This window comes from Manis javanica, chromosome 3, assembly GCF_040802235.1.
Source record: "Manis javanica isolate MJ-LG chromosome 3, MJ_LKY, whole genome shotgun sequence".
NCBI classification, from domain to species: domain Eukaryota; kingdom Metazoa; phylum Chordata; class Mammalia; order Pholidota; family Manidae; genus Manis; species Manis javanica.
Window position 1 is genome coordinate 77470029 of NC_133158.1, and position 16543 is coordinate 77486571.

The 16543-nt window shown below is 42.3% G+C and overlaps 2 protein-coding genes across 5 annotated transcripts in view; one reads left to right on the forward strand and one right to left on the reverse strand.

The window, feature by feature from the left end:
- CEP97 (centrosomal protein 97) overlaps positions 1–16543 on the reverse strand; it is a 70430-nt gene that overhangs the window by 41527 nt on the left and 12360 nt on the right. The window lies entirely within an intron of this gene.
- LOC140848404 (syncytin-1-like) lies at positions 11327–13981 on the forward strand. The gene has a single exon (XM_073231717.1). The coding sequence runs from the start codon at positions 11535–11537 to the stop codon at positions 13350–13352; it is 1818 nt and encodes a 605-aa protein (XP_073087818.1). The 5' UTR covers positions 11327–11534; the 3' UTR covers positions 13353–13981.

A 16543-nucleotide genomic window follows, 5' to 3' on the forward strand; every position in this document is an offset into this window, starting at 1 on the left:
TATAGAAGGGTTAGCCATTTCATTATAATTAGCATGCATAATAAAGGTAGGTCACAGGGAAGACAGTATAGCACGGAGAAGACAAGTAGTGACTCTGTAGCATCTTACTACACTGATGGACGGTGACTGCAATGGGGTGGGGGGGGACTTGATAATATGGGTGAATGTTGAAACCACAATGTTGCTCATTTGAAACCTTCATAAGATTGTTTATCAATGATACCTTAATAAAAAAAAGCCATCTCAAGATGAGATACTAACATTTTTATTTTTTTCCTCATATATCAGCTAATATCTGAGAAAAAATAGGTGGAAGTAAAACTACATTTCATGAATAAAGCCACTGTGATATATTTTTCAGTTGCCTTTACCTACTAGGAAGATGTTGTCTTTTGTTTAAAAGAGTAATAAGGGAATCTTTGATATTTTTCTTTCATCATCTCTTTTGAAGTGTCTCTAAACAGCAGTGAACCCTATGAAGGGACTCATCATATTCCCAGATGAAGTGAATGTTTAAATAATAAAAAGTTCTAACTTTGATTTATACTTGGAAGACTTTCAGTACTTAAAAGCTTAAAAAGTTCATTCATAAGAATGTGGCAGTTTTACTGTCCACACACATGCATGCCCCATCTTGATTAATTTTTTAAACGAGGGGATAAGATGGTAAATTGTATGTGTCAACTTTGCTGGGCCACAGTACCCAGATATATGATCAAACATTATTTTGGGTGTTTCTGTGAGGGTGTTTTTTGTGTAAGATTAATATTTAAATTAGTAGACTTTGAGTAAAACAGATTGCCCTTCATGATATGGATCAGCCTCATCCAATCATCAGGTGACCTGAATACAACAAAGGACTGACCTCCCTCAAACTGCACACAGCCTTCAGACTGGCTCCTTGCTGGGTTTCTAACCTGTCAGTACACCCTGCAGATTTTGGACTTGTCAGCCTCCATAATCATGTAAACCATTTCTTTAAAATAAATATCTTCCTAAATAAAATAAATATTAAGCAATCTGTTGGGTTTCTCTCTGGAGAACCCTGACTAATGTAGGGTTAGGAGGGGGATCAATTTCCAAGTAACTTTTAAATACTCAAGTCCTAATTCTGTTATTACATGTTATGGTCCAACTCATTTGGGGCTCCATTGACATCAGTTAGAAATATGAAAACCTTGGTCAATTCTGAAGAGAATTTATATGAAAAGAAAGAAAATTCAGAGTATGGGTGAATTATGTGCCTCTCATACATGGCATATACCAGTGTAGCAGATAAAAGTGATCTGACTACATTAATTATCAGAATAGCTTTGCTGCACAATTGCTTGTGCACAGAATGCTACGCAAGTTTTCAAACCTAATTTAATTTTAAAAGATAATCTCCAAAGGAGTTTAAATATATTTTTAGATTTCTTTGTCCTTCAAAATACATTTCCTATTTTTAAATTATGTAGCATGCATCAATTTTTTAAATGTTATTGTAAAAATCTTAGAAAAGAGACATGCAGAAAGTAAAAATAAACATCTTCCATAATCCCCCTCCTAGAGTCACTGTAAGCATGTTGGTGTGTTTCCTTTCAATTTTTAATTGATGAGAATATATCTAGACCCCCTGCCTCCCCTATTAAAAAGAAAAAAAAAGTATATGCAGTACATAGATTTGGTACTGATATTTTCAAGTAATATGTCTCGAAATTTTCCCTGTAACCTATTTTTGGTCATCTCATACTCTTTTAAAACACATATGGGGAGCCAAGATGGCAGCGTGAGTAGAGCAGTGGAAATCTCCTCCCAAAACCATATATATTTTTGAAAATACAACAAAGACAACTCTTCCTAAAAGAGAGACCAGAAGACACAGGACAACGTCCAGACCACATCCACACATGCGAGAACCCAGTGCTCGTGAAGGGGGTAAGATAAATGCCCCAGCCCGGCAGGACCCGAGTGCCCCACACCCCAGCTCCAGGCGGGAGGAGAGGAGTTGGAGCGGGGAGGGAGAGGGAGTCCAGAAATGCTAAATAGCCAGCTCTAGCCATCTGCAGCAGAGCACAGACACAGTGCATGCGTGGGATCCTAGATACTATGGAAACAGGACAGTAAGACCTGTGAGCGGGTCCCCACAGCTGGCACCCTAGGGACAAAGAAAAGCGAGTGCTTTTTGGAAGTCTTAAAGGGACAGGGACGCCAAAAATGGACAGAAGCATCCTGAGACACTTAGTCCAGCAGCAGGGAATCTGGGGAACTCTGGGCACTCTAACCCCCTGGGAAGCAGGGAGCACAGAGGCCCCTCACAAAGATAAACAGCCTCCCAGCTGTTCCCCCTCCAAAGCCGCTCCACAATATCAGAGCAGCAGCCTGAGGCAGGCCAAGCCCACAGCAACAGCGGAGATAAACTCCATAGCGGCCCGGCAAGAATCAGAAGCCCCATCTGCATGCAGCTGCCCAGCAAAAGCCACTAGAGGTCGCTGTTATCCCAGGAGAGGAAGGCCACAAACCAACAAGAAGGGAAGTTCTTCCAGCCGTTACTCATGCCAGCTCTGCAAACTATCTCTATCGCCATGTAAAGGCAAAATTTCAGGCAGACCAAAATAACAGAGACAACACCAGAGAAGGAGACAGACCTAACCAGTCTTCCTGAAAAATAATTCAAAATAAAATTCATAAACATGCTAACAGAGATGCAGAGAAATATACAAGAGCTAAGAAATGAAGTCCAGAGGGAGAATACAGAAGTGAAACAAACTCTGGAAGGATATATAAGCAGAATGGATAAGATGCAAGAAACCATTGATACAATAGAAACCAGAGAACAGGAACGCATAGAAGCTGAAGCAGAGAGAGATAAAAGGATGTCCAAGAATGAAACAATATTAAGAGAACTGTGAGAATAATCCAAAAGGAACAGCATCCGCATTATAGGGGTACCAGAAGAAGAGAGAGAAAAAGGGATAGAAAATGTCTTTGAAGAAATAATTGCTGAAAACTTCCCCAAACTGGGGGAGAAAATAATGGAACAGACCACGGAAATACACAGAACTCCCAACAGAAAGGACCCAAGGAGGACAACACCAAGACACATAATAATTAAAATGGCAAAGATCAATGACAAGGAAAGAGTTTTAAAGGCAGCTAGAGAGAAAAAGGTCACCTATAAAGGAAAACCCATCAGGCTATCATCAGAATTCTCAACAGAAACCTTACAGGCCAGAAGAGAATGGCATGATATATTTAATGCAATGAAACAGAAGGGCCTTGAAACAAGGATACTCTATCCAGCACAATTATCATTTAAATATGAAGGAGGATTAAACAACTCCCAGAGAAGCAAAAGTTGAGGGAATTTGGCTCCCACAAACCACCTCTACAGGGTATTTTAGAGGGACTGTTCTAGACGGGAGCACTCCTAAGACTAAACAGATGTCTCCAGAGAAAATAAAATCACACCAAAGAAAGCAGACAAACTAAATACTAACTAAAGGCAAAAAATGAAATCAACTACCCACTAAAAGCAGTTAAAGGAAACACGAAAGAGCACAGAATAAAACAACCAACATATAAAGAATGGAGGAGGAAGAATAAAAAGGGAGAGAAGAAAAGAATCTCCAGACAGTGTATATAACAGCTCAATAAGCGAGCTAAGTTAAGCAGTAAGATACTAAAGAAGTTAACCTTGAACCTTTGGTAACCACGAATCTAAAGCCTGCAATAGCAATAAGTACATATCTTTCAATAATCACCCTAAATGTAAATGGACTGAATGCAACAATCAAAAGACACAGAGTAATAGAATGGATAAAAAAGCAAGACCCATCTATATGCTGCTTAGAAGAAACTCACCTCAAACCCAAAGACATGCACAGACTAAAAGTCAAGGGATAGAAAAACATATTTCATGCAAACAACAGAGAGAAGAAAGCAGGTGTTGCAGTACTATCAGACAAAATAGACTTCAAAACAAAGAAAGTAACAAGAGATAAAGAAGGACATTACATAATGATAAAGGGCTCAGTCCAACAAGCGGATATAACCATTCTAAATATATATGCACCCAACACAGGAGCACCAGCATATGTGAAACAAATACTAACAGAACTAAAGGGGGAAATAGAATGCAATGCATTCATTTTAGGAGACTCCAACACGCCACTCATCCCAAAGGATAGATCCACTGGGCAGAAAATCAGTAAGGACACACAGGCATTGAACAACACACTAGAACAGATGGACCTAATAGACATCTATAGAACTCTACATCCAAAAGCAACAGGATATACATTCTTCTCAAGTGCACATGGAACATTCTCCAGAATAGACCACATACTAGCTCACAAAAAGAGCCTCCGTAAATTCCAAAAGATTGCAATTCTACCAACCAACTTTTCAGACCACAAAGGTATAAAACTAGAAATAAATTCTACAAAGAAAACAAAAAGGCTCACAAACACATGGAGGCATAACAACATGCTCCTAGATAATCAATGGATCAATGAACAAATTAAAATACAGATCAAGGAATATATGGAAATAAATGACAACAACAACACAAAGCCCCAACTTCTGTGGGACGCAGCGAAAGCAATCTTAAGAGGAAAGTATATAGCGATCCAGGCACACTTAAAGAAGGAAGAACAATCCGAAATGAATAGTCTAACATCACAATTATCGAAACTGGAAAAAGAAGAACAAATGAGGTCTAAAGTCAGTAGAAGGAGGGATATAATAAAGATCAGAGAAGAAATAAACAAAATTGAGAAGAATAAAACAATAGAAAAAAATCAATGAACCAAAGAGCTGGTTCTTTGAGAAAATAAACAAAATAGATAAGCCTCTAGCCAAACTTATTAAGAGAAAAAGAGCATCAACACACATCAACAGAATCAGAAATAAGAATGGAAAAATCATGACAGACTCCACAGAATTACAAAGAATTATTAAAGACTACTATGAAAACCTGCCGGAGACCAAAAGGGCCCACACCCACAAGATGGCGGATTTCCTGCTTCTTTTCCGGGTTTGCTATTCCCGCCAGTGCCCACCGAGACCCAATCACCCTTGTACACATTCCTCCTAGCACCACCTGGTGACCAATCATCTTCCGACCCTCCCCTTCCTTGCTGATCGGTATAAATTAAGCCTGCTGCAAATAAACTGCGCCAGCTTGATCAGACATCCTGTCTTGCTGGTCGTTCTTTGTGTCCCTTGCTTGTTCATTTCTGCAGGCGTCTCCGGCTACACTCCACGTTAATCCCGCGGGTCGGGACAACTGGCGCCCAACGTGGGGCCCCCCGGGACTCCTGCTGAAACGTCTGCTCGGAAGCCCTGGCCAGGCATTCATTTGAGTCACCGCACGGGTATTGACCTGATGTCGACTCTGCATGGAGAAGGATCACTGCGGCTCACCCGTCCGTAATACAGATCCTTGAGAGGTGAGTAGACGAATCCCCCAAGCAAGATTCCAAACAACCTCTTGGGTGTTCAGCAGTCCATTTGATCTTATCACTTCCCTCCAGTTTGCTGCCGCGATTTATTCCTTGTTTTGTTCACTGGTTGTTCCTCTCTGAAAACCTTGTGTTTACTTTGGGCTAACGGTCGTTCACCTCAAAGGCATACCCAGGGGACTCCGACTCCAGAGTCCCTGCCCTAGAGGGTCCGAGCAGGCGGATTGTACCTGCTGACTGTCCTACGTAAACAAGGGCTCGTCTGAGCTGACGAGAGTGGCTCCAGTGTTTCAGGACATTGATGTAATTGCCGCTAAATTGGAGGAAAGAATCAAATTTATACAGTGCAAGGGTTGCGGCCATAGTGATGGGCAACTCTCTGAACTCCCATGAAGTTTTCCTTACTGGACTCAAGGAGTCCCTCAGGACACGAGGAATTAGGGTTAAAAGAAAAGACCTTAGGTATTTTTTTACTTTTATCCATGAGACTTGTCCCTGGTTTCCCCTAGAGGGCACTATTGATCACAAACAGTGGAAAAGAGTTGGTGATGCCCTTCAAGATTTTTATCGGACCTTTGGCCCTGAAAAGGTTCCCGTCTCAGCATTTTCATATTGGAACCTTATTCATGACGTCCTTGAGGTTCATTCACAAGATCCCGACATTAAAACTATAATCAAAACAGGAGAAAAAGCTCTCAGAGAGGACTCCCGACCGCCCTCTGCCTGCCCTTCAGTAGCCGTAGATATTCCTGACGAACCCATAATTCCTACTAACAAATCCCCTGAATTTCAACCAGACACAGAATCTCCAAATACCCATGATAAAATTGATACCCAGGACATAGCTGATCCCCCTAAAATTCCAAATATTTATCCTACACTTACGTCCTTCAGATCGCAAAATGAAGAGCCCCTAGAAAAACAGACCATCCCTTGCCAGGCTGAAAAAGACCCCTGGCGCCCTACGGCACCACCCTTTTTTAATACCTCCTACATAGGTTATAAACCCCCTCCGTATAATCCCACTTTTCCAAAAAGCGCCCCCATACCTCAAAATCCTACTCTAGAAGTATTCCACAGCCTCTCTCCTTCCATTGACCCCATCAGGCAAGCGAAACTTTCTCTAATTAAAGAAGTCTCTTCGCTTAAAGAGATACTACAACAAAAGCGTGAACATGTTCAGCTCGTTAAAGAGATTAAAGCCCTTGACTCAGAGCTCACTTCATTACATTCCGCGCATGCTTCGTCGCTTCCTAAAAAACCCATGAAGAATGCGAAACCTAAGAACCCAGTTTTAGCCTTTCCAGTCACTCACGGCCGCCCGCTCGTCCGTGGTCGCCGCCCAGAAACCCCCCCAGAAGTCGTAGGAGAGAGTGAGGATGAAAATGCCCCCGATTCTCAAGATTCATATATTTCAGACCAAGAACAAAATCCCGAGGGGGAGCCCTCAGACCATGAAGAGCCCAGTACCAACATAAGAGATCCAGTTAAAGCCCAAAAGTATCGCCGCCTGAATCTTAAACATTTAAAAGACTTAAAGGCAGCTGTTACCAATTACGGCCCCGCAGCTCCTTTCACATTAGCATTAATTGAAAGCCTGAGTGATCGGTGGCTGATCCCTAATGACTGGCTTTCTCTAGCCCGAGCTGCTCTGTCAGGAGGAGAGTATGTTTTGTGGCGTACTGATTTTGTTGAGAACTGCCGTGAGACCGCGCAGCGCAATAGTGAGAGTAAAACCTCACGCTCATGGACAAGAGATAAGCTTCTCCGGCGAAGTCCCTATGAAACAAACGAAGCCCAAGCAGCCTTCCCCCCAGGTCTCCTAGCTCAAGTCCAAAATGCAGCCCTTAAAGCGTGGCGACGCCTCCCTCCCAAAGGCTCCGCCACTACTTCTCTAGCAAAAATCCGCCAAGGGCCTGACGAACCTTACAGTGATTTCATTAGTCGCCTAACTGACCCTGCTGAGCGGCTAGTTGGGGGAGGAGAAACAGAAAGTGCTTTTGTTAAACACCTAGCTTATGAAAATGCTAATCCGTCCTGCCAAGAAACCATAAGACCCCATCGCTGTGGCAGTCTCACTGATTATATTAAACTTTGTTCAGGTATAGGTACCTCCCATGCAATTGGATTAGCCATAGGAATGGCACTTAAAGATATCAGAATAGATAGTAATAAACAAAAAACCTGCTTTAATTGTAAACAACCAGGACATTTTGCCCGCCAATGCCAGGCAGAGACTCAGCCTCACCCGCCTCGCACTTCCCTACCTCATACACCCCTGACTCGTACTCCCCCCAAAACCCTATGCCCTCGGTGTCGGCGTGGTTTCCATTGGGCTAATGAATGCCGTTCTAAAACGAATATTGAAGGTACCCCCCTTCCACCACTCCAGGGAAACTCCCAGAGGGGCCAGCCCCTGGCCCCACCACTGAATACGAACCAAGGGGCTATCAGGTTCGTTCCCCAAGCTCAACAACAGCAAATCCTCCCTGCGCAAGCATCAGCTCCCTCTCCCGTGCCACCCCAGGAAGCGCAGGCTTGGACCTCTGTTCCGCCACCGACACAATATTAGTACCCGATCAAGGTATCCAGTTGCTCCCCACAGAAACCTATGGACCCTTACCCTCCAATACCTTTGATCTAATATTAGGACGGGGGAGCTCTACATTAGCTGGCCTTCATATTGTACCAGGAGTTATTGATAATGATTATACAGGACAAATTACCCTCCTAGCTTCTGCTCCGTCAGGCCCAATATCTATTTACAAAGGAAAAAGAATAGCTCAACTCCTATTGCTCCCGTTAGACTTAACAAACAAAAGTTACAATAAAAATTTCAGATTGAATGCTGCCTTTGGTTCCTCTGATGCTTATTGGGTGCAACAAATTACCACTGAACGGCCATTGTTAACCCTACAATTGGAAGGCAAGTCCTTCGAAGGTTTAGTTGATACAGGAGCAGATGCTACAGTAATATCAGCCCAACAGTGGCCTCCCAGTTGGCCCTGCAGTACGTCCATAACCCATCTCAAAGGCATTGGTCAATCTACTAACCCAAAGCAAAGTTCTAAGATCTTAATTTGGAAGGATAAGGAGGGAAATTCAGGACAAGTCCAACCTTACATAGTCGCTGGATTGCCCATTAATCTATGGGGCCGTGACATTCTATCTCAATTGAAGCTCGTCATGGCCAGCCCAAATGACATAATTGCCCGACAAATGCTTAATCAAGGCTATCTGCTTGGCCAAGGTTTAGGAAAATACAGTCAAGGCATAAAAGAACCCCTTACTGTTATACCCAAGAATGACCGTTTAGGATTAGGGAACAACAATTTTCCATGAGGGCCATTGACCTTCCTGTACCCCATGCAGACAAAATAAAATGGAAATCAGATTCGCCTGTCTGGGTAGATCAATGGCCCTTGAATCAAGAAAAACTCACAGCAGCTACTAAGTTAGTACAGGAACAATTAGCTGCTGGACACTTAGAACCCACTACTTCTCCTTGGAATACGCCAATATTTGTAATTAAGAAAAAATAAGGAACATGGAGACTCCTCCAAGACCTCAGAGAAATCAACAAAACCATGTTCTCAATGGGGGCCCTTCAACCCGGTCTCCCCTCTCCTATAGCCATCCCAGCCAATTATTTCAAGATCATCATTGATCTTAAAGATTGTTTCTTTACCATTCCTCTCCATCCCCAAGATAGAGAGCGCTTTGCCTTCAGTATTCCTGTCACCAATTTTAAAGGACCCATGCACCGCTACCAATGGAAAGTACTCCCTCAAGGTATGGCAAATAGCCCCACACTGTGTCAAAAATTTGTAGCCCAAGCCGTAGATCCCCTCCGAACCCGATGGCCTTCCATCTATATCATTCATTATATGGATGATATCCTTCTAGCTGGAGCCTCCCGCACTCAAGTCCTAACATGCAGTCAAGAACTGACCACCCATCTTACCTTTTTCGGTCTTCAAATTGCCCCAGATAAAATTCAATTAACAGATCCCTATTACTACCTTGGTTTTGAATTAACTTCGAATAAAATCACCACCCAGAAAATTCGATTAAGAACGTCACACTTACATACACTGAATGACTTCCAAAAGTTCTTAGGGGACATTAATTGGCTCAGACCCTATCTTAAATTAACCACTGGAGAATTAAAACCCCTTTTTGATATACTTCAAGGAGACCCCAATCCCTCATCCCCTCGGGAACTGTCCACCGAAGCAAAAGAAACTTTAAATATTGTTGAAACAGCTATACAACAACAACAAATTACGTTCCTATCTTATGACAGGCCCTTCGCTCTCATCATTTGTAATACGCCGCACACTCCTACTGGGGTCTTATGGCAGAATAATCCCCTATTATGGATTCATTTGCCCTCTTCCCCATCTAAAGTCCTCATTACATACCCTTTGCTAGTTGCAAAGATCATAAAAATGGGTAGGGAAAAAAGCCGTCAGTATTTTGGCAGAGATCCTGATCAGCTTATCATCCCCTATACTAAAGAGCAAACAGATTGGCTTTTACAAAATGAAGATGATTGGATTATAGCCCTTACTTCTTTCCAAGGTAAAATAGATAATCATTATCCCTCACACAGACTCCTTCAGTTTTCACGATTACATCCTTTTATTTTCCCAAAAATAACCTCATCCACTCCTTTAGACAACGCCCCTTTAGTTTTCTCTGATGGCTCCTCCTCAGGTATAGCTGCCTCTGTTATTAATTCACAGAGTCACAGCATTCAATCACCTTTCAAATCAGCTCAGCTTGTAGAATTATTTGCTATCCTACAGATTTTCAAAGTGTTGAGCCAAGTCCCTTTTAACCTGTATACCGACAGTGCTTATATATCATATTCAGTTCCTATTCTAGAAACAGTCCCTCACATTAAGCCCTCTACCAATGCTGTTTCCCTCTTCCAACAACTCCAGACCTTTATATTACGCAGACAAGCCCCTTTCTATATTGGACACCTACGAGCCCACACCGACCTTCCTGGTCCCCTCTCCCAAGGCAATGCCCTTGCAGATCAAAATACCCGCTTCACATATTCTGTTACAACCGATGCAGTTACCAAAGCTAGTCAATATCATGCTCTTCACCATGTGAATGCTCATACTCTTTGGCTTTTATTTAAACTTACTAGAGAATAAGCTAGGCAGATTGTTAAAGACTGTTCAGGGTGTGTTACCTCACTGCCCCTCCCCCATTTAGGAGTCAACCCGAGAGGTTTACTCCCTAATGAGATCTGGCAAATGGATGTTACCCATATTCCTGAATTTGGAGCTCTTAAATATACCCATGTAACTATTGATACTTACAGTGGTTTTATATTTGCCACCCTTCACAGTGGGGAAGCCACTAAGAATGTCATAGCCCATGTTCTTCAATGCATTACTGTTATTGGTAAGCCTCAGACTATTAAAACAGACAATGGACCTGGATACACTTCGCAAGCATTCCAAAATTTTTGTCACCAATTTCAAATCAAGCATATCACCGGTATCCCGTACAACCCCCAAGGACAAGGAATAGTCGAGCGGGCCCATCAGACAATAAAGAGTACAATTAACAAACTTAAAACCAACACAGCGTACCCTATAAGAGGCTCTCCAAGAAACCTCCTTAATCATGCTTTATTTACACTCAATTTCTTACAATTAGATAGCCACAATAAGTCAGCCGCCGACAGGTTGTGGCACCAAGAAACAAAAACCCAATTTGCAGAAGTCCTATGGAAAGATCCTTTAACTTTTAAATGGCATGGTCCCGACCCAGTCCTTATCTGGGGTAGAGGTCACGCCTGTGTATATGATACGCAAGGAAACGGACCTCGATGGTTACCCGAATGCCTTGTTAAGCCCATCAATACTTCTTCAAAACAAAATTGTAATAACTTAATACATTCCAGGGAGGAGAATCCACCCTGAGAACAGTTTTTCCTTGCCTTTCAGGAAGAAGATAAGTGTTCATCATCACTGGACAAGGTAAGCCCACCTGACCTTTGTTAGCACAGTTGTAAGCCCACTACCAGTAATCTTGCCTATTTTCATTAAACCCTAAAATATCATCATGTCCGCTATCCATTCCCTTATGGTTACTGTAATAGTCACTGCTGTCTTAGGAGGATTTGGGCCCCCTCCAACTAAAGAAGAACTCTACATTCAGTTGTTTGGAAGCCCTTGTGATTGTAAGGGAGGAGTAATGGATTTAGACCCTAGTCTGGGAGGACATAAACAAATAACATCTCAAGGGGAAAAACTAATAGCCGGACCTCAGCTTACCACCAAAGGACCTATAGAATGCCAAGATAAAATAGCATACCTCACAGCAGATATCTCTGCAGGCGGATTTTCATCCGGAAGAGGTTGGCAGCCCCAGTCCTGGAAATGTGTAAAAAAGCCCAAAATTATACCTACAATTAATGGCAAACCAGGGCCTTGTCCCGACCCCTGCCAAAAAGCCACTGAATTACACTCTACCTGTTACCGCACTGTCCAGCAGTGCACCGGTGCCGATGGCAAAAAATATCTAACAGCCATCTTACAAAATGGTTATGCTGGTTCTTTTGGAGGCGAGTATGATTATAGCAATCCCCGAGGACATTCTAAATATGCACAAGCCTCCTGCCATGGCCAAATTGGCAAGGCGATTTGCTGGCCACCGCAAGCCCCGATTCACATATCTGATGGCGGTGGACCAACAGACAAAGTAAGAGAAGCCCAAGTTCAAAAGAAAATTGAAGAAATTATCAAAGAAATATACCCTCCCCTAGAGTATCACCCTCTAGCCTTGCCTAAGTCTCGTGGCATAGATCTAGACACCCAGACTGCTGATATTCTAAAAGCCACCCATAGCGCACTAAACGCTACTAATCCCAGCCTTGCTGAAAATTGCTGGCTATGCATGACCCTTGGTACACCTATGCCCCTCGCAATTCCCACTAACGCTACCACTATACTGCCAGAACAGAATTGTACTCTTAACTCACCCTTTAGAGTACAGCCTGTAGGATTTAACACATCCCTATGCATACAAAAGCAGCCCCAGAATAATAGTGATGACGTGAACGTAGGATTTGCCTCTTTCACAAATTGCTCCCAAGTTTCTAATTATTCCTCAGCTATCTGCCCCGCTATTGGACAAGTTTTTGTCTGTGGAGGAAACCTAGCCTTCACTGCCTTACCCTCAAATTGGACTGGGTTATGTGTGCAAGCCAGTATTCTCCCAGATATTGATATTATCCCAGGAGAAGAACCTATCCCCATACCCAGCTTTGAGTATATAGCAGGGCATCCACGCTCTAAAAGAGCCATCCAGCTTATCCCACTCCTAGTAGGCCTCGGGATTACTACCGCAGTGGCCACAGGAAGAGCAGGGGCAGGAATAGCCATACATTCCTACCATAAGCTGTCCCATCAGTTAATTAATGATGTTAAGACTCTCTCAGGGACAATCAATGATCTCCAAGACCAAATTGATTCACTCGCAGAGGTAGTTTTGCAAAATCGTCGGGGTTTAGATCTCCTCACAGCAGAACAGGGAGGTATCTGTTTAGCCTTACAGGAAAAATGCTGCTTCTACGCCAACAAGTCCGGCATTGTTCGAGATAAAATAAAGATTCTCCAAGAAGATCTCGAGAGAAGAAAGAAAGAACTCCAGAACAACCCTCTTTGGACAGGACTGAATGGACTCCTCCCGTACCTCCTTCCTATATTAGGCCCTCTTTTAGGATTACTACTGGTACTTTCTTTCAGCCCCTGGGCTTTTCAAAAACTTACAATGTTAATCAAACAGCAAATTGACTCCCTCGTAGCAAAGCCCATCCAAGTTCATTATCACCGCCTTGCTTTAGCTGACCAAGGTGTGAATCTTTACATAGAGCCCTAAGCTGGCAATAAAATAAACCAGGAACGAGCTATGTCAAGGTTTCTTGTCCTGTCCCTTGACAACATCTCTGGGCAATTAGGCGGGTAGTCAATGACGGGTAATTAAGAGGTTGTACCTGCAGGAAAACAGGACAGACATAAGACCTCTGGTAAAAAATAACAGGGGCCAATCTAATACTGGGGCAAGCTCCTATTTACATAGGCCGATCCAGTATTGGGGCAAGCTCCCCTGAAGATATCAGGCCGACTCCAAAAAGAGGCAAGCTCCTGAAAAACAGAGGCCAGGTACAAAACCTCTAAACCTAAGACAGGCACCGTCTACCCAGTAGATAAAAAGCTCCAAGTTCCTGTCCCAACCCCTCCTAAAAAGAATAGAAAAGGAGGAGATGCCGGAGACCAAAAGGGCCCACACCCACAAGATGGCGGATTTCCTGCTTCTTTTCCGGGTTTGCTATTCCCGCCAGTGCCCACCGAGACCCAATCACCCTTGTACACATTCCTGCTAGCACCACCTGGTGACCAATCATCTTCCGACCCTCCCCTTCCTTGCTGATCGGTATAAATTAAGCCTGCTGCAAATAAACTGCGCCAGCTTGATCAGACATCCTGTCTTGCTGGTCGTTCTTTGTGTCCCTTGCTTGTTCATTTCTGCAGGTGTCTCCGGCTACACTCCACGTTAATCCCGCGGGTCGGGACAACAACCTATGTGCTAACAAGCTGGAAAACTGAGAAGAAATGGACAACTTCCTAGAAAAATACAACCTTCCAAGACTGACCAAGGAAGAAACACAAAAGTTAAACAAACCAATTACGAGCAAAGAAATTGAAACGGTAATAAAAAAACTATCCAAAAACAAAACCCCCGGGCCAGACAGATTTACCTCAGAATTTTATCAGACATACAGAGAAGACATAATACCCATTCTCCTTAAAGTTTTCCAAAAAATAGAAGAGAAGGGAATATTCCAAAACTCATTCTATGAAGCCAACATCACCCTAATACCAAAACCAGGCAAAGACCCACCAAAAAAGAAAATTACAGACCAATAACCCTGATAATTCTAGATGCAAAAATACTCAATAAAATATTAGCAACCGAATTCAAAGATACATCAAAAGGATCATACACCATGAAAAAGTGGCATTCATCCCAGGGATGCAAGGATGGTACAACATTCGAAAATCCATCAACATCATCCACCACATCAACAAAAAGAAAGACAAAAACCACATGATCATCTCCATAGATGCTGAAAAAGCATTTGACAAAATTCAACATCCATTCATGATAAAAACTCTCAGCAAAATGGGAATAGAGGGCAAGTACCTCAACATAATAAAGGCCATATATGAAAAACCAATAGCCAACATTATACTGAACAGCAAGAAGCTGAAAGCATTTCCTCTGAGATCGGGAACCAGACAGGGATGCCCACTCTCCCCACTGTTATTTAACATAGTACTGGAGGTCCTAGCCACGGCAATCAGACAAAACAAAGAAATACAAGGTATCCAGATTGGTAAAGAAGAAGTTAAACTGTCACTATTTGCAGATGATATGATACTGTACATAAAAAACCCTAAAGAGTCCATTCCAAAACTACTAGAACTGATATCGGAATACAGCAAAGTTGCAGGATACAAAATTAACACACAGAAATCTGTAGCCTTCCTATACACTAACAATGAACGAATAGAAAGAGAAATCAGGAAACAATTCCATTCACAATTGCATCAAAAAGAATAAAATACCTAGGAATAAACCTAACCAAACAAGTGAAAGACCTATACCCTGAAAACTACAAGTCACTCTTAAGAGAAACTAAAGGGGACACTAACAAATGGAAACTCATCCCATGCTCATGGCTAGGAAGAATTAATATCGTCAAAATGGCCATCCTGCCCAAAGCAATATACAGATTTGATGCAATCTCTCTCAAATTACCAGCAACATTCTTCAATGAATTGGAACAAATAATTCAAAAATTCATATGGAAACACCAAAGACTCTGAATAATATACCCAAAGCAATCCTGAAAAAGAAGAATAAAGTAGGGGGGATCTCACTCCCCAACTTCAGGCACTACTACAAAGCCATAGTAATCAAGACAATTTGGTACTGGCACAAGAACAGAGCCACAGACCAGTGGAACAGATTAGAGACTCCAGAAATTAACGCAAACATATATGGTCAATTAATATTTGATAAAGGAGCCATGGACATACAATGGCAAAATGACAGTCTCTTCAAGAGATGGTGCTGGCAAAACTGGACAGCTACATGTAGGAGAATGAAACTGGACCATTGTCTAACCCCATATGCAAAGGTAAACTCAAATGGATCAAAGACCTGAATGTAAGTCATGAAACCATTAAACTCTTGGAAAAAAATATAGGCAATAAACTCTTAAGACATAAACATGAGTGACCTCTTCTTGAACATATCTCCCCAGGCAAGGAAAACAACAGCAAAAATGAGCAAGTGGGACTACATTAAGCTGAAAAGCTTCTGTACAGCGAAAGACACCATCAATAGAACAAAAAGGAACCCTACAGTATGGGAGGATATATTTGAAAATGACAGATCTGATAAAGGCTTGACGTCCAGAATATATAAAGAGCTCACACGCCTAAACAAACAAAAAACAAATAACCCAATTAAAAATGGGCAGAGGAACTGAACAGTTCTCTAAAAAAGAAATACAGATGGCCAACAGACACATGAAAAGATGTCCACATCGCTAATTATCAGAGAAATGCAAATTAAAACTACAATGAGGTATCACCTCACACCAGTAAGGATGGCTGCCATCCAAAAGACAAACAACAACAAATGTTGGCGAGGCTGTGGAGAAAGGGGAACCCTCCTACACTGCTGGTGGGAATGTAAATTAGTCCAACCATTGTGGAAAGCAGTATGGAGGTTCATCAAAATGCTCAAAACAGACCTACCATTTGACCCAGGAATTCCACTCCTAGGAATTTGCCCTAAGAATGCAGCAATCAAGTTTGAGAAAGACAGATGCACCCCTATGTTTATTGCAGCACTATTTATAATAGCCAAGAATTGGAAGCAACCTAAATGTCCATTGGTAGATGAATGGATAAAGAAGATGGAATGGAATATACACAATGGAATATACACAATGGAATACTTCTCAGCCATAAGAAGAGGGAAAATCCTACCATTTG